Here is a 22070-nt window from a genome sequence, read left to right on the forward strand (position 1 = left end):
CGGGAGTCACCTTTATTTGTTAAGCACATTCTTATCGCTGATTGTATGTATTGAGATAAAAATTAACAATATTTTCCTTTCAAAATTGATAAATTAATCAGTTACAGCAAAGAATATGCCGGGTGTCAAAATATTTGCCGTGGTTCATTTTACGGAGGACGACTCGGTTGATGTTGTCCGATCGACATGGCTGATTAAAGTTGTGGACGACAATGGTGTGAGTATGAAAGACATGCCAAGATGCCCATAATACAAATATGGAAATATATTCTGTTGAATACGACCTTCACATGTTAAGAACAACGGCTTTACCATAATAGCTAATATTTGCAAATAACTACAGTGGTACCTGCGATAAAAGGACACCCTTGGGACGAGCCAAAAGGGTCCCTACATTGCAGGTGGCCTTTCATTACAGGTTTACTTTGGTAGAGATAACATAAAAAGGGACAAGAGAAGGTGTCCTTTTAAGGGGGGTGTCCTCTCATGGGAGGGTCCACACATCTCAGGTACTGCTGTATGTAAACTTTGTTTTGGTTGAGAAATAGTTACTATTTCTTGCAAAAATGCAGACAAACAATTGTGGAGGGATCAACCAATGTTCAAGTGTTGTTTCGATCACAAACCTCGTTAGTGATTGGTCCCTCGGGGACAGCAATCCCACATTGACAGGGCAAATCGTAAAATTCAATGCGTATATTTTTTAAAGAAATGGTGTCCTATTAAGCGTACACTGCATGATATACATATATCAGAGTCTGTAGTTTGATGCGATCAAAAACAAGGACACCTTCAGTTTTTGCACGTAACAGATGTATTAGCTTATTATATTCAATTTGCTCTTATCGGGACTGAAATATGTGTGGGTTTTCTGTTTCAGTACACTACTACAGAGACCCGCTGGCCACAGCAAAACATGGCCAAGCATGTGAAGAATGGAACTCAACCAGCATCCAACTGGACGTCTCATCCAGTGAGACTAATGACCACATCAGGTATAATGCCAGGTTGACTTCTGCAGTAAAACTTTTCCTTTTTGCACAATCCTAAAAACTAAAGGAAATTCTAACCAGAATCGATTGACACATACATTTTATTTGAATTGTTGACCAATATATGAAATTTTACAAAGATCTCGGAGGTTTTATAAGAACACTTTCTGTCTTGATGTGTGTCAAATGTCATAGTTTGGTCAATAATACAAATAACATACAATAAATTTGTAATGCTGCATAAAAATTTTTTGCAACATAAAAATGTGCGTGTTGATGAAGTAGCTTCAGTTAGATAATAATTTTTATATTTTCAGATGACTACCTGCACGCCAGGAAAAAAGCAGATGAGGCCCAGTTTACATCAAACTTGTCCTCAGAAGAACAGCTGGGGGAAGGGCCAACCTCAAGGAAGAGGAAGTATGCATTATTTTAGCAAATGACACGTGTTTGTCTCAGCATACTACATTACCTGCTGTTTCGTGTCAAATTTACTCAATTTGCTATTTTTGAATAATCAACTTCGAGCGAAAGTGAGCTGTTCAATATTTGAAAAGGCAACTAGTGTAAATCTGGTACAACACAGACAGATATTTAGTATTCTTTTTGTCAGTTAGCTGATTAAAGTTTAACTTTTTTTAATGGTATTAATGATGAATTGTTTGAAAAAAACATTGTGTTTACCATGAATCAATACACTACCCTCCTTGATTTTTATGTTGTTACATGTTTAGATTTTGTGATGATTTACTTTGTGCGGCAGTCAGCATAAGCTAATCGAGACAGTGAATCTCCAAAGATTCTCTAGATAGTAAGCCGAGACTGTATTCGTCATAGTGACGTCACAATGTAAATGTCTATGACGTTATTTTCGTAACCTTGTCTCTTGTCTAGGAAACACGAAGGTGTGGAAAGTATTTCTTAAAAACATAATATTACTGCTAAGACCAACGATAGTGGCATGAAGCAATGTCAATGTGTAGAATTGTTTCATGTTCAATAACCTTCTCGTTCACTCGAGAGCAATGTAACCTAGGAATTGCTTGGCAACAGACAACATTTATCGTAACGTGAAACCAACGATCAGTTCCAGTCTGTTCGTCAAGACCCGAAGAAGTCCTGTACGAAAGATTCTAGACAGGTCAGTAAACGATTCATAATCAGTAACTTTCTGATGAAGCCAATCCTAGTGTGTGTTCATGTAATCATTTGTCTGTTCGTTTGAAGAAATTAGATGACACGAATAGGTAATTTGTGTTCCATTTCTCAAGATGCTGAAACATGTTCTGTTTCATGTTACATGTTGCTAGATGAACGATTTGTTGACGGTATGCTACACTTTGTGTGCAGACACTGAATTCTCTTCACCGAGGATTGGATCAGCTGTTTTATTTGTATACCTATATCTACACTGAATTCGCTAACCTGTACGTCGACGAAGAATAACCACTTGGTGTAACCTGCTGTAACTGTTGGCGTCGTCGACCTGTTCGACACTGGATCCTCGTCGACCCCACATTTGCCGTTCGTTATCCTGTCTTCATTATTTCTTCGACCTCAAGCTAAGCGACTAACATTATAACCCATCGTCATCATATGTCCTAGAAACTGTGTTTGTCACCAGAAACTTTTGAAGAAGAATGACTTTGTGTTCTCCCATTGTGGGCATCTATTTATTAATTAACCTGTAGTAAATAGAGGATGCTGTAAATGTTGAACAATATCTAGTTAGTTAATTATAAAAGAAATTGTTCAAACTAAATTAACGCTGTTGTGTATTCTTTGGGAAACAGAAAACAGTGTAAGCACAGAAAGAGATTGTGTGCATCTCAACTAAACGTCTATACCCTAGACCAACTGGTAAAATCGTCACAGATTTATTTATTTTGATTAAATATGGTGCTCGTTTATATCAAATTTATGGTTGAGATTTTTCATACTTGAAAGTGGTGTTTGGTTTGTTTGTTTGTTTGTTTGCTTAACGCCCAGCCGACCACGAAGGGCCATATCAGGGCGGTGCTGCTTTGACATATAACGTGCGCCACACACAAGACAGAAGTCGCAGCACAGGCGTCATGTCTCACCCAGTCACATTATTCTGACACCGGACCAACCAGTCCTAGCACTAACCCCATAATGCCAGACGCCAGGCGGAGCAGCCACTAGATTGCCAATTTTAAAGTCTTAGGTATGACCCGGCCGGGGTTCGAACCCACGACCTCCCGATCACGGGGCGGACGCCTTACCACTAGGCCAACCGTGCCGGTGTGGTGTTTGGTGTACAGCATATTCTTATGAATAAGTTTAGAGAATGCTGTTGTTTTGTTCAGGCCAGTTGCTTCTTGGTCAAGCTCGGACGAAGGCCCGTCCCCGCCCCATCAAAAAGCTCCAAAAGTTCGGACCCCTTTTCCAGCCACTGCGCATGATGAGGACCAGGACCTGCCACGAGCTGTTCCACCAACCAAGAGGACAGTTCCTGAAATAGATGAAGGTAAATACATGGATTGAAAATGATCACAAGCAAACTCATGTATTCTAAATAGGGAATAATACATATCTTGATTTGTCATTCGATCAACGTTTACACAAGTTGCTCTTTTCAAATATTCAACTTAGAGCGAAAGCGAGCTGTTCTATATTTTAAAAAACAACTAGTGTAAATCTGGTAGGACACAGCAAGCCATGTAGTACTTATAGTTTATCCTTCAGCTCCAAACATCCCTGAGTCAACACCCACAAATTGAAAACACTCCTAATGAATCCCAGATCTCTTCCAATGCCTTGTGCAATTTTTGACCTCAAAGCAAAGTAACATCCCTCTAGAAAGTATTGCGTGACATTATTGTCCTTAAAATTATTCCTTCAATAAAAAAAACCGTGTTCCCAGCTTGACGCTTGTCTCAGTGACTTAGACATCATTCGCAAGGAAAAAGCAGGTCACTGCCAGATTATTTGGAGATGACATCATTTACATGATATACACATGGATTGTTTGAACGATATTGTTGAGATCTAGCTCTTTGAGATTTTGGTTGATAACATCTGTAAATTTAACGACAGCACCGCCCCCACCCCATCAAAAATCACTTGTTCTTATTTTTAGAGGTTTAAAATGGGGGTTCCACTGTACAGTGAGATATCTATAGCAAAGGGGAGGTAATAACAGTGATGACAGTATAACGAGCAATTGCATTAATGAGGGTGAGATATACTGAATATATTTTTATGCCAGCAAACAAAAACAAGTAAAATTATTATGACAGAAGGGTTGCTTAAATTGTTGGCTTTAGGGTACCTACAATTAATGTAGAACAGTAGATTAAAGTTGTTTTTCTTTCTTGTTAAATCGTCATTATATAGACAGATGGTGCATTATTTGACCATACAGTCCTTGAGCGGAAAATCCTGAGAGAACTGGCCACTATACGGATGGAACTGGTTGACATCAAAAAAACACAGGAAAGGTTGTCAACCATGCTGTATACCATCACCAAGCAAGACAGCCAGCCTGTGGACCTTCCACAGTTAGACCTTCCTGTAAAATCAATGCAGGAATTCTCCAATCTGGAGCGCAAATGTGAAAACCATACTTTTGCAGGCAATTTGGTATGTTAAGCATTATGCTCAGCCGCCCAGCATGAAAACGTTTCATACATAATTAACCCTGGTTTGCATGGTTTTCATGTTTGACATTGATATTCATATTTAAAGGTACTGAACTTGTCAAATCCAGGTGCACGGAGCCCATGGGGCTTTTAGTCATACCTTAGGCAGCTATCCGTTAGAAGAACTACCAAGTTTCATTGACTTGCACCCAAAGAGTCAAGAACTGCGATTTTTTTACGAATTAATTTGGTACTCGGACCCGGCTGGTCTTGACCTATTTTTGGATCTAAATTTAGATCAGGTAGATCACCACATCATGCACAAAAAGACACGTCACTAGCAAACTATGTCAGACGTCATCATGAGTTTGTGTAAAACAAAATGGAGGCCGGAATCACTTCGTTGAATCGAACTCCGACCAAACACCACGTAATAACTAGGTTAATTTATGCACTCGCGTGAACAAGAAACTGTCGAGCTTCACAGATGTCGTTGTTGGGTAGTTTTGGGTTTGTTTTACTACCATAGGAGGATTTTTGAACAGTAAATGCACTCAGCTGCAACAAAAACGCAAAACGAAGGCTGTGAGCTGCACTGTGCCTTTAAGATGCATGATTCAATCCATCAGTCAGAAACATAAGTCGATCCTGTTAAATTTGCAAACAAACAATTATGTGCTATGTGAATAAAGTGATGCTAAATTTAGCTTGCAAATTCCATTTTCAACTTGGAGTAAGATCCCCTGTTTTTCTCGCTGCAAAACTAATGAAACACAGGGCATTGATGTTGTGTGTGCAAACCTCAGGTTCACTCAGCATGCATGCATCATGGCATTTATTCCTGTGTACAGATATAGTGCCGTTCAAGCTGTGTAGATAAGCGGTACGAATGAACAAATACTGTCAGTGATCAGCAAGCAATCAGTCACAATTTGTGGCTCCAATGTTTATATTTTCAACCAAACAAAATGGTATCATATTAGAACAAAAATGTTACGATTGCTTTAGGCATCATTGTTATTATTCAAAAGTGACGACAGTACATTGTAGGTAATATTATGGCAGGTAGTTTGATGATATGAATAAATACAAATGCAATATATGATGCCTTTCAGGGGGAGGTGTGATTTCTTGGCCAGTGTGCTCACATTTATTTTCAGGGGTGAACGCTTACGGTTACCTTAACTTTCTTGGATTGCAGGTTTGGAAGGACATTTGGCTGAATTATGACAATTGAGACCCAGTCTCTCATTATGTGATTTTTTATTTCAGATCCAAAGCCTTTCCGCCATTGGTGGAAACGAAGTGGTGCAATTGACAAAAAGGATGCTGCGCCGCACGCTAAGTGACACCGTGGCCAAGCTCTTCAATTGGAAAGGCAAAAACACAATGAAGAGCCCTTTCTCGGGCACACAGATTTGCTCAATCATGATGAGTAAGCAACGCTATTCACTTTCTTTAGAATTTTTTTTTTACAACACAGCTTATGACTACATAGCTTAATGATGTATACAGTGTCTCAAGTTTTAAACTCATTTAACCCTTACACTGGTGCAATTCTGTAACACATGTTACATAGCCACTGGTGAATTAACAGAGAAAAATAAAGAAAAACGGTCATATAGGTTTTCGCATTCATGGGAGGTAATCGGAACCGACCAAACAGACTGAGCGAGTAGCGCGACATAAGTGACAGTATACCTAAAGTAGCGCAACATATGTCGCGACAACCAGCCTAGGGGTTAGACTCAATTAAACTCAAATAGGCTATCAATTCATATTAAATCTAAACAAAAGAGAATCTTTAAAAATAAAATATTATGATTGCATCGATGTAACATGAAAAGGAAGTTTCATTGTGCATTATATGCCAAAAGGAGAACAATCCATTATTTACAGACTGTTAGAGTGATTCACACAAATAAATAATTGTAAATATTGCTAAAGAGGGGTATGTGATTTGCAAACCGCAGTGCAGATTATCTGTAATTGTCTCTTTAAAGACTCAAACTTTAAAAACTCAATCATTTTGGGGGGCTTCATTTGTAGATCTTACTTTGTAATCTTATTGATCAAGAAAATGTTCAAACTTTTGGGGTATTTTTATCAGTGTAAATGACAATCTACTGTATAATTGACGTAATATTTGTTTTTATTTGGGTATTTTTTCAGAAGCTGTAAAGGCAAACCGGGGGACGGCCACAGCTAGTGACCATGAGGTCGAAGAAGTAATAAAAACCTGGCTCCGCTTTGCGGCTGAACGAGACGGGGGCCGTCAGAAGCGAGTGGAACACAAGAAGAAGGAAACAGAGCCGGCAGCTGCATCCACTTCAACATCAACCTCTCAAATTTTTGCTAATAATTTACCCCACTTCTGCCCGCACTAACTATACCAGTAAGCCGTTTCTCTAAGTTGGCAACAACCATCCGCGGCGAGGCATCATCATTACATATATATATTGAAGTGTCTGATTACCTCCCCTCCCTCAGCCCCAAAGTCTTTTCTGGCCTTCCCTAAGATGAAAAATTATTCTATTCTTTCTTTATTTGGTGTTTAAAGGCACAGTAAGCCTCCCGTAAACCATCACAGAGCTCCCCGAGCGTCTAAATACAGTACAAGCATACTTCCATTTGAACGCTCACCGAACGGGAACATCCTGGCTGCTTTCTGTCGAGCGTGAGACATTTTCAAAGAATTTATTTTCGTAGACTTGTTCCGTTAACAACAACGGCGCCTCGTTTTTGCGCTAGACCTAACTTTTAAAATCTAAATAATAAATTGACAGCTTGTTACACAAACATTCTTTAATCATAAAAGAATTCGTTTTTCATCAAGACAAGATCAGAACAATTCGAAGTTGTGAAAGTTTAAAAAAAGAAAAGCCCGGAAGCAGGGTCACGCAAGGGTCGTAGCAGACGACGGCCGGTTTATCAGTGCAAATCGCCGTTCCTCTCAACAGTCAAAAGCCATCGCTAGAGTTCTTGTGAACCACAGCCGTTGTTTCGTGCATTAAAAAAACGTGCTATTGTAGATAAGCTCACGTCGAGTCGCATTCAAATGACTAACTATGACGACTGCATTGTGAAAAGGGAAAACTGGATCACACGGGTTCACGATGGCTCAGGGGTAAGATAAACCACGCAAAAATAAATTCTTTGAAAATTGTTCGCTCTTTACGGAGGGCACCTAGGATGTTCTCAATTGGTGAGTGTTTAAATGAAATGGTGTTTGTACTGTGTGTAAAAGCCTGACCGTATCTGTGATGGTTTACGGGAGGCTTACTGTGCCTTTAACGTCGTTTTCAACCACGAAGGTTATATCGCGACGGAATTATTCTATTAGAATGCCAGAGTGAAGGCTGCTGCAAACAAGTTTACCTCAAACTGATTCGTACATATGCTGGGCAAGATGTTGATTAGATTAGATTATAAGATTAGCCTATCAACCATTCAGCTTGTGTTTATGATAAAGCAACTGTCTGTCTGTGTGTAACACTTTGAGCGCTGGCACCATGCGTGAGGACGCTACAAATTGGTGGGCGGGATAGTGGGGATGTGGCCAAAATGTTAATTGAAAGCGAAGCACGTGCGCGATACCGCAATTATCTACCATTTTGAGTGTTTTAGAGCGTATGTCAAAATTTCATAGCGCGCATTAGGAGCCTAGAAATTGATGGGTGGGATAGTGGATTTTCATGTTAACATCACTTTGTTGATAAATTTGTGTATGCAATGTTAATTTTCAGGGGATGCACATCTGTAAAAATTTACCATCTGATCAGAACATGTTATTTTCACAATCAGAAACGCTTGTCAACTTGGATAACATTATCTACATATAGTTGGGGAGAAAATGTTAAAACTTTCACTTTGAATTTTTTCTTGGAGTAAAATAACATTTTTGAACAGTAAATCTCCTTTGAACCGCATGCATACCAAAAGTTTTTTTTTCACTTTGTGTAAACTGTCGGTGTCATGTTCAAGGTTAGTGTCAAAAATGACGTATGAGGTTTGGCACTGACGCCGACAATATCTACATGTGTTGTATCTGTGTTAATTTCTGATTGTGCCAGTGTAACATAAATGGCCTCACGGTAAATTCTACAGTTCTCTAAGATTAAGACATTTTATTTAGTAGCATCACTAATCATTTCTTATAATAATCATTATGTCCAAATAAGGAGCCCTCAGTGATCGAGACAATACTGCAGCCAAGAGCCCTGCAGAGGAGTTGGAGGAAGACAACCTTGATATATCTTCTGAAGATGATGCCAGCTGCCCCTCCTCATCCTCATCTGACACTTCTCCTGCATCGCTCCCATTGCCTCCTGTCTGCATGTCTTCAAGTAAAAATAAATGTCAACGATTTCCACCAGCACAGACGGAAGAAGCAGCACCTTCCCACCAATCTAAGAAAGGCTTTCCCACTCCTCCACCAAGGAAACCCACTTCAAGTGTACTGCCCAAGAGCACACCATCAACATCATCAGGAGGTTTGTGCTATTCTTCAAATACTCTGCCACTATTTCTCTCATGAGAGAGACAAACTTTTTGATGCACAGTCGCTTCCAAAGGAAATGAATCACATGAACAGAAGAAGTCAAATGTTTACCAGTTTATATACATTAATTCAAAACAAACCGTAAACCCCAAAAATATAAAAAATAAATATTACGATGAAGGGCAAACACTAGCTCCTCTGTCGACTGATACCAACATTGTTAACATTCATGCAGCCGTTATACCACTAATTTGGTCATTTTGAGGCATTGTTTCCAAAAGTTATTAGTTTTCAATGAGGCCTATATCTGTCTTAATTGCTGACTAATGTACTTGAATTTTACATTTCCTGGAAGCTTGAAGTTTCTGAATGTCATCATGTTTTATGTTTCCATAAATGTTTTGCATTTTAAATCTTCAACAGAAGACACTTTCAAAACACTCCTGTTTTGTAGTGCTGATTGTTTCCCTTGAAAATGACAGCCACAGGCAACCGATGCCCATTCATCGAGTATGCATGATTGTGGGCTTGCGTGTGCATGTGTGTGTGTGTGCATGCTTATATGTGTGTGTGTGCCTGTTTGTGTACCAATAAATAATATTGACCCCTGCTGTGTGGGCACGAAAAAAGTGCCGAAAAGCAGTTCTATGCGAGCAGGAGACATATGCACTCAATGAAAATGTTGCGCACACCTATTATCCCCCCCTCAGATCCATGTTGTAAAATATTTTGAAACATTGATTTTCTCGTTTTATTACGTAGTGTGTGTAACATGTAATGCGGAATTCCTTTTCAGAATCCAACTACACGCCTTATTTTGAGGAAATATTCAAAGCCCTAGTGAAGAACTTTGCGGCAATAGGTCAGCTGCGCTGCGAACTGAATGACCTGCGACAGCAGATTAAGAGGAATGGGCCGATGGTGCCGGATGGTGAAAAAATACATCACCCAGTGCTGCCTTCGGGGTTTACATTCCCATTTCTTTCTTTATTTGGTGTTTAACGTCGTTTTCAACCACGAAGGTTATATCGCGACGATACATTCCCATTGTCATCAACTGAGGACATTCAGCGACTAGAGAATGTCCTTTCAGATGAGGACGTTCAAAAAAGCATGGTGAGATTTCCTACAATTACAAGTAGCAGTTTTTAAATGTGGCAACAGGTCAATATATCTGTCTCTCCGTCTGTCGTCAAAAATGTGGACAATGAACATTTTCATCAGCCACAGGTATGGGGAATTCGCCCTTGTTGTTAATCTAATCAGGGTTTGCAAAACAATATTAAAAGTACATTTTCCCCGGGTAAGTACAATCTACTTTTTTACTTTCCCGCATCAATTTTGACTTTCCTTCCAACAGTGAAATTAATTATCAGGGCATCACTGCAAAAATCGCAACAGACATACATATATCATGCACAGCAATAAGAAATTGAAACTTACAATAACTGTTTATAGTGTTTTGTGGGAGACAACCTGAGGTTGTGACTCCTTGTTTGAGGGCCTTCTTCTTCGGGATGATGTGTTAACCTCCTTTTCGAGGATCAACTACACGGCATTAGGAGCATACATGTTGCGCAGCAGCGCTCTCGCATTCATACATTAATACACATAACAGACAGGACACACTGGTTCTTGGTTAAAAAAAGGAGACTATTTGAAAAGCTCAGAGAGGAAAAAGTATTACAGAGTGAGAGGGGACATATTGGTAGTGGCAAAATTAAATCACGTTGCCCACTGCAATGTGATAAAGAGGGTGGGGTGGGTGGTACCTATTATTTTCTATACATTTAGTGTCACTTTCACTCCTTTAATTATTTTTGCTTCTTACCACATATTCTTTCTGTGATACTGTGTCCTCAGATCAAAGCCATCAGCAGCTTCGGTGGCATAACCGTGAAGGACACGGTTCGTCTGACAGGGAGCAAGCTCCTGCAACCACAAGTGTCTGTCAAGTATAACCTCACTGGGGCTAAGGGAAAGGAGGCCTTCAACACGTTTTATCGTGTTAAAGATACAATGCTCGGTAAGGAAGTTTATATAATTATAGTCAAATTAGTTTCTCCCCTTCTGCCAGAGGCACCACGCTTTTCGTCTGCTGGAGCAGCTGATGTAAGTCACAGCCCAGCTGATCTATAGATTACTATTCACTCTGTCCTTTGGTTGGCCGGTTGGTTAAAAATGCAACAAGAGAACGCTACGCAGGCCGACTGACTGTCAGTGAATGAAAATTGCATAAGTTTTGTTTAACTTAAGTGCACAGTGAATTAGGCAGCCGGCTGGTTGGGGTTATGTAATACACTTTAATACACAACAGTGCTGTAGGCATTTTTCATTAACAAAACATGCTCACATTCATAAACATTTACGAGTACAGAGAGTCAGAATTTACCGTTTCAATTTATTATATACTTTTACAGAAGCATTCGGCCAACACATGGTTAATTTCAGTCGGGTGACGTCGTCATATGTCGTGTCCAAGATATCCGGTCAAATCCGATATCGAGCCGATATTGTGTGCTGACTGGGTAGGTTGCTACTTCTATGACAAGAGAGAACAGTGTCGCCGAGAAGAGATTGTGTACATCTCAACCTAGGTTACTATACCACTTAGACATGAAAAACCATCTACCACTTAGACATGAAAAACCATCACAGTTGGGATGTATGGAGACCAGTACGTGTGTTGCGCGGTAGATATGATTTTTGGGGGGATTAATATGCTCAATGCACTGGAAGGTGAATATTGTGTACTACAAAACAGTTAGGTCGTGTATTTTGAGTTGATGTGCCGCAGTTGTGGAGTATTTTTATATTGTGTTAAACTTTATATTTTTGTCCAATTTTCTTTTTTTTTCTTGTGTGTTCTATGGTAAACTCACCGTAAAGCAGGGCGATTTTTGGTAAGGGTTAGAGTTTTTGTATTTTAACAGAGTTTTTGCTGCATAAGAGGAAGATGTTCCAGGATGCCGTGTATGCGGAGAGAGTTTTACTCACTGCACTATAAAAAATAAAAAAACCAAGAAAGGTAGATTGTTGGAACGTTTGTTATTGACAAAACAATACATTCACAGACATTTCGACCCAACGGTCTTTTAAGTGAACAGACAAACAAATATTCACAAGATTTAAAAGACCGTTGGGTCGAAGTATCTGTGAATGTATTGTTTTGTCAATAACAAACGTTCCAACAACCTACCTGTCTTGTTTTTTTATTCTGAATTTTGGAACGTTGGCAGTCTCTTTGTTTTCGGACTCACTGAGAATAAGAAAAAGCTACTCCAAGTGGGAGAGGTGTATCCCAATCCCTTCTCCATCACCAATGGATGGCAAGGCGAGCAAGAGGGACGCTACATGTGGCCAAGCGTATTCATCACTGACATTATAAGATGTTTGGTGGCTTGTTGACAGACCAGCTTTTTTGTTGGTCCAAGGGGACCGTATCGTCTTTTGTTTCATCTTTATCGACCAAGGCCAATAGTACAGCGCACCTATGATTGCTGCTTACTTGATGCTCACAATAATGACCATAGATTTGATTTTAATTGTATTACACTCCTCAGTGTCTCTAGTTTATGCTGTAAAAAGTCCCAAGGAATCTTCGGATAGATAGTATTGTTTTTTTGCCTGTTTTGTTGGGCCTACGTCTCGGTGAGCGGACGCTCTTGTGCGGCGGAGATCGGAATACGGTCGCATAGTTTTACTGCAACGCGCGTGCAGCCGGGAGTTTGTATTTTTATCCTCCGTCCCATAACACCATTTCTGGCAAACAATAGGGCTTTGTTTCCACTTCTTTCACACTGTGAAGATATCTAACACCATGTATGGGCTAAACAACACGTTTGGCGATTGATTGCTGTATAGATCTAGTTGATTAGCTCAGTGTAGTGATTTGATTTGACTAGACGACTCCAAAACAAAGATGGCTGCCGAATCTTCGAGCAGCACATTTGTTGAGTCATCGACGAACAAAACAGAGGTAAGTGAGCACATTTTACGATTAATAGTGCATTACAGTAACAATTGAAGCAAAGTAGGTAGAAAAACTAACATGCATACGCCGTAAGAAGTTTTCCGTGCTTCGTACTGTACTGTTCAAAGTGATTCTGAAACTGAAAGTGAAAGACGAACACAGCACACTCATGTGTACACGCTTTCTCGCCCTGTTACAGACTCCCATCTAAATTAATATCTAAGAAATGGTATGGTATGGTATGGTATATATTTATAGTCACGGCAGAGTTCTCTGCGTGAAATTCGGGCTGCTCTTCCCAGTGATAGCGCGTCGCCATAGTACGGTGTCACGATTTCATCTTTCGCCTGTGTACATATTTCCCCCTCGATATATACTCAAGACTCAAATGTTGTTTCCTAGTAAAATTAAGAAGTGAAATTATGTATGGACGAAAGGCATGTCAGTTTCTTGCATTTGAAGAAAATTGGTGGTGAAATTTAATAGATTTCATCCCCAAAATCGATTTCTTCGAAAACGTGTACCGAGTGGTTACGTCCCTTGAGTAAGAAGGGAAACATTGTGGGATGAATCAAATTTCTAAGTTAAATAAAACAAATTGGTTGGACAAATTTGGCCCCATGAATGTAAGGTACACAATGTCGCTCATCAGTACTATCGAAGGGTGGTTTTTTGTTCAGTGTAGAGTTTATACTAGATCAACGAGGCCGAGAATCGAAATACAGATCAACACGGCGAAAGATGAAAACGTCACACCGGCACCACCCCCTTTTTTTTCCCTGTGTGCATTGTGTATTTGTTTACCTATTAGGTTGGGTTTTCTACAGAATTTTGCCAGGGACAATTTTCTTGTTGCCGTGGGTTCTTTTACGTGCGCTGAATGCGTGTTGCACACGGGACCTCGGTTTATCGTCTCATCCGAAAGACTAGCACCCAGACCACACCACATCTGGTCTAGTGGATGGGGGAAAGGTATAGGCTCCAAACAAGATTCGAACCCATGACCCCTCAGTTTCTAGCTGGGTGCATTACCACTTGACCACTATGCCACCACTTTCAGGGAATGGAGTCAGCACAAATGTTAACTCCGGGAAAATATCCCCCTAGGCAGATTCGAACTCTCGTCGTCAGATTACAAATCCTGCGCACTACTGACTGAGCCCCCCCCCCCCCCCCCCCCCACACCTGTATGTAAATATAACTGTGTATATTTAAAATCTGAGTAACAGGCGCTCAGTTTCGACTCATCTATTCGTCAAGCGTCCAGCATACTGCTGATCATTATTGATTTCATTTTTCCCCTTGTTGCAGAACATTCCGTTGAACCTGGACTGTGCGATCTGTGAACAAGCGACAAAACCAGGGGATCATGTGAAATTGACTGAAAAGGGCTGCTCTGGGATAAACTCTGCTAGCATAGAACGAGGGGACAACCTCCAGGTCAAAGCAGGACAGCTGGTTCACGCAAAATGCTGCAAGGACTACACTCATCACAATTCCATTGCAGCATTGAAACGGAGTGTGAGAGAAGGGACCCCCTCCCCAGTTAAGAAGAGGAGAAGCCTCCGGTCTCATCATAATTTCGACTTCAAGGCTCAGTGTCTCTTCTGCTGCCAAAGCACAGAGCCTTTGAGGAACAGAAAAGTTGAGAAACTAATTCCAGTAAGAACAGACTGTTTTCAGGAATCTATTGTGAAAGTGTGTGGGGTGAGGGGGGATGATGACAAATGGGCCAATGAAGTCAACAGTCGCCTGGCATTTGCGTCTGACTGTTGTGCCTATGATGTAGTCTACCACAACGTGTGCAGCACTAATTTTCGAAAAGGATCTGGAATTCCTCAGTCTTTCTCTGATGAAGCAAAGGGGAAGAAGCCAAAAGGTCGTCCTGAAAACCCAGTGATAAATCGTGCTTTTCAAGATGTTGTCAAGGTTCTGGAATTTGGAGATTATGAACAGGTAACACTTCCAGACCTGGTCTCCGTGATGCAGCAATCCCTTGATCAAGTTCATTCTTCTTCTGTTTCATGTCAAGTCAGACATGAAGGATGTGTTCTTCTCCTCAAGCAGGGCAAGTACAACAAGACTTTGGGACATCAGATCAACGCAGAGCCGTCTTGGCCCCAATGTGTGCAAGATTATCTTATTTGCGCATGCATTTAGTGGCTGTGACACAACTTCTCGGCCTTTCAGTGTCGGAAAATGTGTCCCAGTGAAGAAACTGCAAAAAAAGAACAAACTGTTTGAAAATAGTGCCAAGGTTTTCCTGCAGACTAATTCGGATCACCAGATGATTGCAGAGACAGGAGAGAAACTGTTAGTCGACATCTACAAAGGAAATGATGGTGACACTCTTGACAAGCTTCGGCTGGTAAAGTACCACGAGAAAGTGTTCACCGGCTCTAAGCAAGTTCAGCCAAAAATCCTGCCTCCTACTTCAGCTGCAGCCACAGGGTCTTTTACCAGGTTCAGGAGTGGGCTTGTTTGGGTACCAGTCTGGAGCTCATGCCTGAAGAATGGGGGTTTCAGCTTCAGCGGGGACAGCTGCTTCCTGTTCACACTGACATTCCTCCAGCCCCTGAGGAGTTAATGAACATCATCAGATGTGGTTGCACTACTGACTGTTCCTCACAACGCTGTAGTTGCCGGAAGGTCGGCCTTAGCTGCACAACTGCCTGTGGACAGTGCCGTGGAATAAGTTGCCTCAATTCGATGCTTCCCATGGATGAAGAGGAGGAGGAGACTAATATTTGAGGTAGGAGTCACTAGGACTGTAGAAATAGAGTCAGATAGGTATCTAGGTTGAATTATGCATCATGTAAGGGATTTTCTTTGTTATGATGCTTTTCGTCATCAGGTATGATCACCGTTACCGCGGGAAATAAAGTTCTTACTGAATATTTCATCAGCATTTGACCGGAAATGGATTTTAGCTTAATATTCTTGTTATTCAGCTCAAGCCCTTTCATTTGATATGCAGCATGATAGGGTTCTCATTTTTTTCCAAGAAATTGCTAATTTCTTTCTTTTTTTTTTTTTTAAATATCGAAAAACCCCGAACAAAAATTAATTGTTCCAGTTTCTCACCGGGACTTTTCATATGTGTTTTTTCTTGGTTGGTACTATGTATTGTGATATAAATCAATTCTATGGTCATTATTGTGAGGTGAAATCATAAGTGGCCTGGACTACAAAGGCCGCGGTTGATAAATATGAGACAAAAGACGATATGCTCCCCGAGGACCAACAACAAAATGCTGGTCTGACGACAAGCCACCAAACATCGTTTTTGTCATCATTTTGGTTGTGCAACAAAATGCACAATAACCCACAGGGAGACGAATTTTTAGAATCCAACTCCGGGCCACAAAGCATCGTCACAGTAGCTCGAGATAACACGTCAACCTTGTATGTGACGTCAAACGTAGCTTGTTGACGCTTTTCTTCCAGTCTGAAAATGTACAGAGCTGCGATCATACGTGTGAGTTCAGTAAGTGTTGAGCATATTTCTTTTCTTTTTAAGTGTTTATGACTTTTCGTTTTGGATTTTGCGATTACAGAGATAAGTTGCAAATTGACCATTAGTCGCCACGGTAATTATCAACATTGATTGGGTCTTTGAGAGTGAATGCTTACAATCGTTGTCCTCGGAAACACAAATCCAAAGCCGCGATAGTTCCACACATCAAACAATCAGCCTGATTGGCTTTTACTTTGAGAATCCACGTTTCCCCTGAAAGCTCAAACCCATTCACCACCTCGGTTTATTGCATGGGGAACATGAGATTTATTTCCCAGGTGTTTGTGAATGAAAACTCGTGAAAATTATGACAACAGCGATTCTCAAGCGGACAGCAGTTGACGATGTTAGCCTTGTACGCCGTCTTTTGAACGAGTACAAGGAAAGACAAGAGGCGAAGCCATCAAGGCTCACGTAAGAAATCGACAAACAGTAACACAAACTCAATCACTCCGTCACACACACACACACCACACACACTCACACACAGAGAAAGGGCATAGGTGAAACTGTGCAAGAAAGCGAGACACTAGATCTAGATCTGTCTGTCTGCATGTAGCCTACTTACAGGGACACGACTGCCAACAGAGTCTCGGCCCGCTCAAAATAATAATGACCGAGACTTTCAGTACTTCCTTCGCGTGACGTCTAACCCTCTTACGTCATAATGTGACGTCAATGTAATGTGACGTCTTCAAATGTTAGAGTTTCTACCACAGACATACACACGCACAAACACACACACGCACACACACACGCACGCACAGACAGACAAAGTTACGATCGCATAGGCTACACTTACGTGAGCCAAAAAGCATACAGGTTAGAGTCTTTCCCTCTTGTGTAAAGGTTTTTGGGTGTGCAGTTTCAGATGTTAAATCACTTGTACCTATGCGTGTGCATTGTAACGAATTCTTAGTGTGGCAGTCAGCACGGTAATTCTTCAGTTAGTCAGTCAGCCGAGACTGTAATTCTTCAGATAGTCAACCAAGACTGTAAATCGTCATATGACGTCGTTCTGTAAATATCGTGCGCGATGACGTAATTCTTGTGAGCCAGACAGACTCTTGCCTGGGAAACAAGATTGTTTTGTAAAGGAACTTCTTCTTCTTCTTCGTACGACGTGTAAAGGAACTAAATATTTTAGTAAACATTTGATTCTCGATTCATAGACATCTTCGTTGCTTTAGAGCAGAATGACATACATTAAGGCCAATGACTAGGATTGCTTCGTAACATTTATCGTGGTAACCAGTAGTAATGCCTGGCAACAGACAACAAAGGAAGTTACGTAATGTCATAACGTAAATCATCCTTGCCAGAGTCCGTTCGTGAGAGCTTAGAGAAGGAGCCACGAGCAAGGATATGGAGAGGTTAGTGGGTGAATTATAACCAAGATCTTTCTGACAAAGCCAATCCATGTATGTGTGTTCATGTAATCATTTGTGTCGTTGTTTGAAGACGTTGAATGATATAAGTAATAGTATGTTTGCTGTGTTCCATTTCTCCGAGATGCTGTTACGTGTTCTATTTTGTTGTGAATGCGTTAGATAAACGATTTGTTAACAGTATATGCTACACTTTGTGTGCAGACACTGATCTCTCTTGGACGAGAGTTGGATCGACTGTTATTATTTACATCTATATTCCGCTGGATCTGCTGTGTTGACTGTGACGTTGGTGAAGCATCTCTTTGACTCTTTGTAAATCTACGTACCCGTTGGTGACGTTGACCTGCCTTTGCTGGACTGTCTTCGTCGCAACATCAACCGTACTACATCCTGTCTTCATGAGTTCATCGATCACAAGCTAAGCATCAGACAATCCACTTAATAAACATCATTTATGTCCAGATCGTGTGTTTATCTACAAATCTTCGAAGAATTGACTTGTGTTCTCCCATTGAGGGCATCTATTGATCGTAATATATGTTATGATTAGTAGAGGGTGTTGTAATTTTTGATCATACTGCAATTATTCAGACATAAATGAAATTGTGCATAATAGAATTGACGCTGTCGTGTATTCTTGTAAGAGAGAGAACAGTGTCAGCAAGAACAGAGATTATGTGCATCTCTACATAAGAATCTATATCTTTTAGCTTCTTTGTAAAACCGTCACATGCATGATTACTCTGCAGTATGGACCTTGATGTGATTTATTGGTTTTCTTCTTGTCAATCGCCTTTACACTTGGAGTCCAGCTAATATTTTGTTATTGTAATTCAATGAAGTTGGCGTTTTAATGAAACAGATCCTGTGATTGGTCAGAATGCCCCGGCCAACTCATTAAAAATTACCGGTCATTAATTGTCGATGTCAACTCGTTAAAAAAACCATTGGCTACCTGCTGGCGAGGCGCATTGATACAACCTCAACTAGTCTCGTTTAGCTTTGAGGGTCATTTTACAAGTATAATGGAAGGGCGCTGGTTCTGTGCGACGCTTATTTTTCCTGATAGGTGTGACCTGACGAAGAACATCACGACATATCTCTCAAAAATAGAATTCCGTTACGTTTGGAATCAATCGGGGAGTTATTTATCTGGTAACGTTGTGCAAAAATAGATCTGGGCTGTTCGGTTGAGGTGGTTGGGAAGCAGATTACTTTGATTAAAATGAATCACTGGCAAAATAAATAAATGCGCCTTGAAATCGTATGCTTACTTGTTAGTTAGTTAGCTGTTGCTTTTCGGGTCCAGCGGACCATAATAGGCCAAATCAGGACCCCACAAGTTAATCATTACACTTTTTTTAGATTAAAACAATTCTAATACATAAAATCCGTAACGTCACCCGAAGGCATAAAAAAAGTCAAAGCAAAACCATATATGTCAAATAAATTAGGTTGTTTTCTTATACTTTCTGATGGAACTGTATTTTGACATGATGATGTGTGTACATGTTTTGCAGTCCATTTGTCAACGCACTCTTTCGTAGCAGACAGATTTTCTTATGACGGCGAGACTGAATTGGTACTCGAAATGTTCGATCTTCAACACTGGACCTTGGATATGACGTCAGTTCAGCTTTCGTCATTCGTGATCGTTTGGTATTCCAACCATTGTGAGTTTCCATCACTGTGTTCTGCGTGCATTTTCACAGACCAGACGTGATGAGAAAAGCATCGCAAAACATTGCGGTAAAGCAGCAGAATATGACAAGAAAAGGAAGCCTGCAGAAGGATGTTTGAGTCTTGCAAGAATTTCTGAAAAAAGAATCCTCCCTTGAAAGAAAACACAGATGTCTGCGAGTCGTCTGCTTTGAAGTTAAGGAGATTTTGAAGCATCTGAACGTGTTTCTAATCCAAACATATCATATCTATATGTTTTTGGAATCAGGAACGGACAAGGAATAAAATTTAAAAAAATTTAATTACAATTTTCAGATTTTTAATGACCAAAGTCATTAATTAATTTTTAAGCCTCCAAGCTGAAATGCAATACCAAAGTACGGCCTTCGTCAAAGATTGCTTGGCCAAAATTTTAATCAATTTGATTGAAAAATGAGGGTGTGACAGTGCCGCCTCAACTTTTACAAAATGCCGGATATGACGTCATCAAAGACATTAAATGAAAAACACTTTTGGGGATATCATACCCAGAAACTCTCATGAAAAATTTCATAAAGATCGGTCCAGTAGTTTACTCTGAATCGCTCTACACACACACACACACCCCGACCCTCGTCTCGATTCTCCCTCTATGTTAAAACATTTAGTCAAAACTTGACTAAATGTAAAAAAGAAGTTACCATTGCATAGCACAAGAAAGGGGTTTGGAGTGCACTTGTGTGCGAGTGCCGGCGGTGTGGTAAATGGGGTGTTGAAATAGATTCTCTCTCTCTCTCTCTCTCTCTCTCTGACTCTCCCTCTCCTAATAAAACCGTTTTTGGTTCTTTTATATATAGAGCTTCACAAGCTGAGAAAAGATGCCACGCAAATCTCAAGGCATCTACCTAAAATACACAAAAGAAGCTTTGCAACATGCAGTAGCAGCAATTACTGACCACAACCTGAGTTTTGGGGCGGCTTCAAAGGAATTTGCGATTCCGAAAAGTATACTATCAAAGACCATTTCCACGGACGGTCGTGCATGAACGACAGGCCAGGTGTGAAACGATCGATACCAGAGAAAATTGAGAACGAAATTGTAGATAAAGTAATTGCAGCGGCGCAAGCCAGTTTTTCCATCACCAAACGTCAGTTCCTGATTAAGGTTGGGAGGGTGGTCAGGAAGTTGAAGTTAAAAACACAGTTCAAGGACAACATTCCTGGCGATGACTATTGGCGATGCTTGAAAGAAAGGCGACCAGACCTAGTCATCCGCAGCGCAGAAGGCTGCGGGATGAATAGGATGTTAGGGACAACAAGAATCATCGTGGACAGGTATTTTTTGGAGCTAGAGACTTTGGTCAACAACCTGGATCTTGGTTCCAAACCCTGTTGCATATGGAACTGCGACGAAACCGGGTTGCAATTCAGCCCGAATCCCGGGAAAGTCCTGCTCAGGAGCAGCAACACAAAAGAGAGTGTCACAACACTTTTCTGCGTCAATGCAGCAGGGCAGGCAATGCCACTTTTCTGTGTAGTGAAAGGAAAAACATTTATTTATAATGGAAGGGCGCTGGTTCTGAGCGACGCTTAGTTCTCGAGATAGGTGTGACCACATGACGTCATTTATACTTTCGTCATCAAAGATCTTTCGTATTTCAATCAGTGTCATTTCCCAGTTCTGTGTTCTGCGGTCGTTTTGACCGACTTGACAAGTTGAGAAAACCAATGACACTTCATTTTTGCAAAGGAACTGAATATGACAAGAAAAGAAAGCGTGCAGAAGTATGTTTGGGTCCTGCAAGACTTTATGACCAACGATTTCTCCCTTGGAAGTAAATGAAGATGTCTGCTTTTTGTCTGCTTTGAAGGTAGGGAGATTTTACAGCACACACGGTAAATTGCAAGTCGTATTGGACAAGAATGTTGTTATTCTTCTTTCTTCGAAGTACCATAGATTTGTTCTTGGCCAAATTTTCGACCTGTGCATCGTTATATTATGGGAAAAACACGTTTGAACGCAAATTCGCAAAGTAATTTTGATCATTTGCTCCGGAACGGCAACGTCGATTTGCCCCCCCCCCCCCCCCCCCCCAAAAAAAAAAAAAAAAATTTCTGGCTCAATATGAGGAAACATGCTGGTAGTGTCATATTTTTTAAATGGGTGTGGAAGAACTGCTCATAATTAACATAGCACTCCGGCCCTGTTCTTTTTTTCGTCACACCCAAAACCGTTATTTGTTTTGGGCGACGCAACATTACCATTATAGGAAATATAAAGGCCAACGAAATACGGAGACCATAAGGCATGGGAAGTGATGACGTCGAATACGTGACGTAATTCTTCCGGACTATGTCAGTCAATTCCAAAGATCGCTTTTGTGATGAAAATAATTTGTTTTAGAGTTTGCTGTCCAGAAACCCGTCAAAAA

General features: G+C 40.6%; 1 protein-coding gene, 1 long non-coding RNA gene and 1 pseudogene across 2 annotated transcripts; all 3 read left to right on the top strand.

Moving 5' to 3' along the window:
* The first annotated feature begins 83 nt into the window (after window positions 1–83).
* LOC138976173 (uncharacterized) lies at window positions 84–5996 on the top strand. Its single transcript, XM_070349016.1, has 5 exons — window positions 84–217; window positions 881–995; window positions 1310–1412; window positions 3323–3483; window positions 5870–5996. The coding sequence occupies exons 1-5, from the start codon at window positions 116–118 to the stop codon at window positions 5944–5946; spliced, it is 558 nt and encodes a 185-aa protein (XP_070205117.1). The 5' UTR covers window positions 84–115; the 3' UTR covers window positions 5947–5996.
* A 942-nt stretch (window positions 5997–6938) lies between these two features.
* LOC138976174 (uncharacterized) lies at window positions 6939–18597 on the top strand. Its single transcript, XR_011458890.1, has 4 exons — window positions 6939–9090; window positions 9895–10214; window positions 10962–11124; window positions 18181–18597. It is a non-coding gene; the product is annotated as an uncharacterized lncRNA (long non-coding RNA).
* A 1919-nt stretch (window positions 18598–20516) lies between these two features.
* Window positions 20517–21232, top strand: LOC138976919 (uncharacterized; annotated as a pseudogene).
* The last annotated feature ends 838 nt before the right edge of the window (window positions 21233–22070 follow it).

This window comes from Littorina saxatilis, linkage group LG9 (genome assembly GCF_037325665.1).
Source record: "Littorina saxatilis isolate snail1 linkage group LG9, US_GU_Lsax_2.0, whole genome shotgun sequence".
NCBI lineage: Eukaryota > Metazoa > Mollusca > Gastropoda > Littorinimorpha > Littorinidae > Littorina > Littorina saxatilis.

Excerpts from the sequence above, each read along its gene's own strand:
- LOC138976173 (XM_070349016.1), top strand. The coding sequence starts at position 116 with ATGCCGGGTGTCAAAATATTTGCCGTGGTTCATTTTACGGAGGACGAC. Across the intron at positions 1,413-3,322 it reads CCAACCTCAAGGAAGAGGAA|GCCAGTTGCTTCTTGGTCAA; the intron begins GTATGCATTATT and ends TGTTTTGTTCAG. Across the intron at positions 3,484-5,869 it reads AGTTCCTGAAATAGATGAAG|ATCCAAAGCCTTTCCGCCAT; the intron begins GTAAATACATGG and ends TTTTTATTTCAG.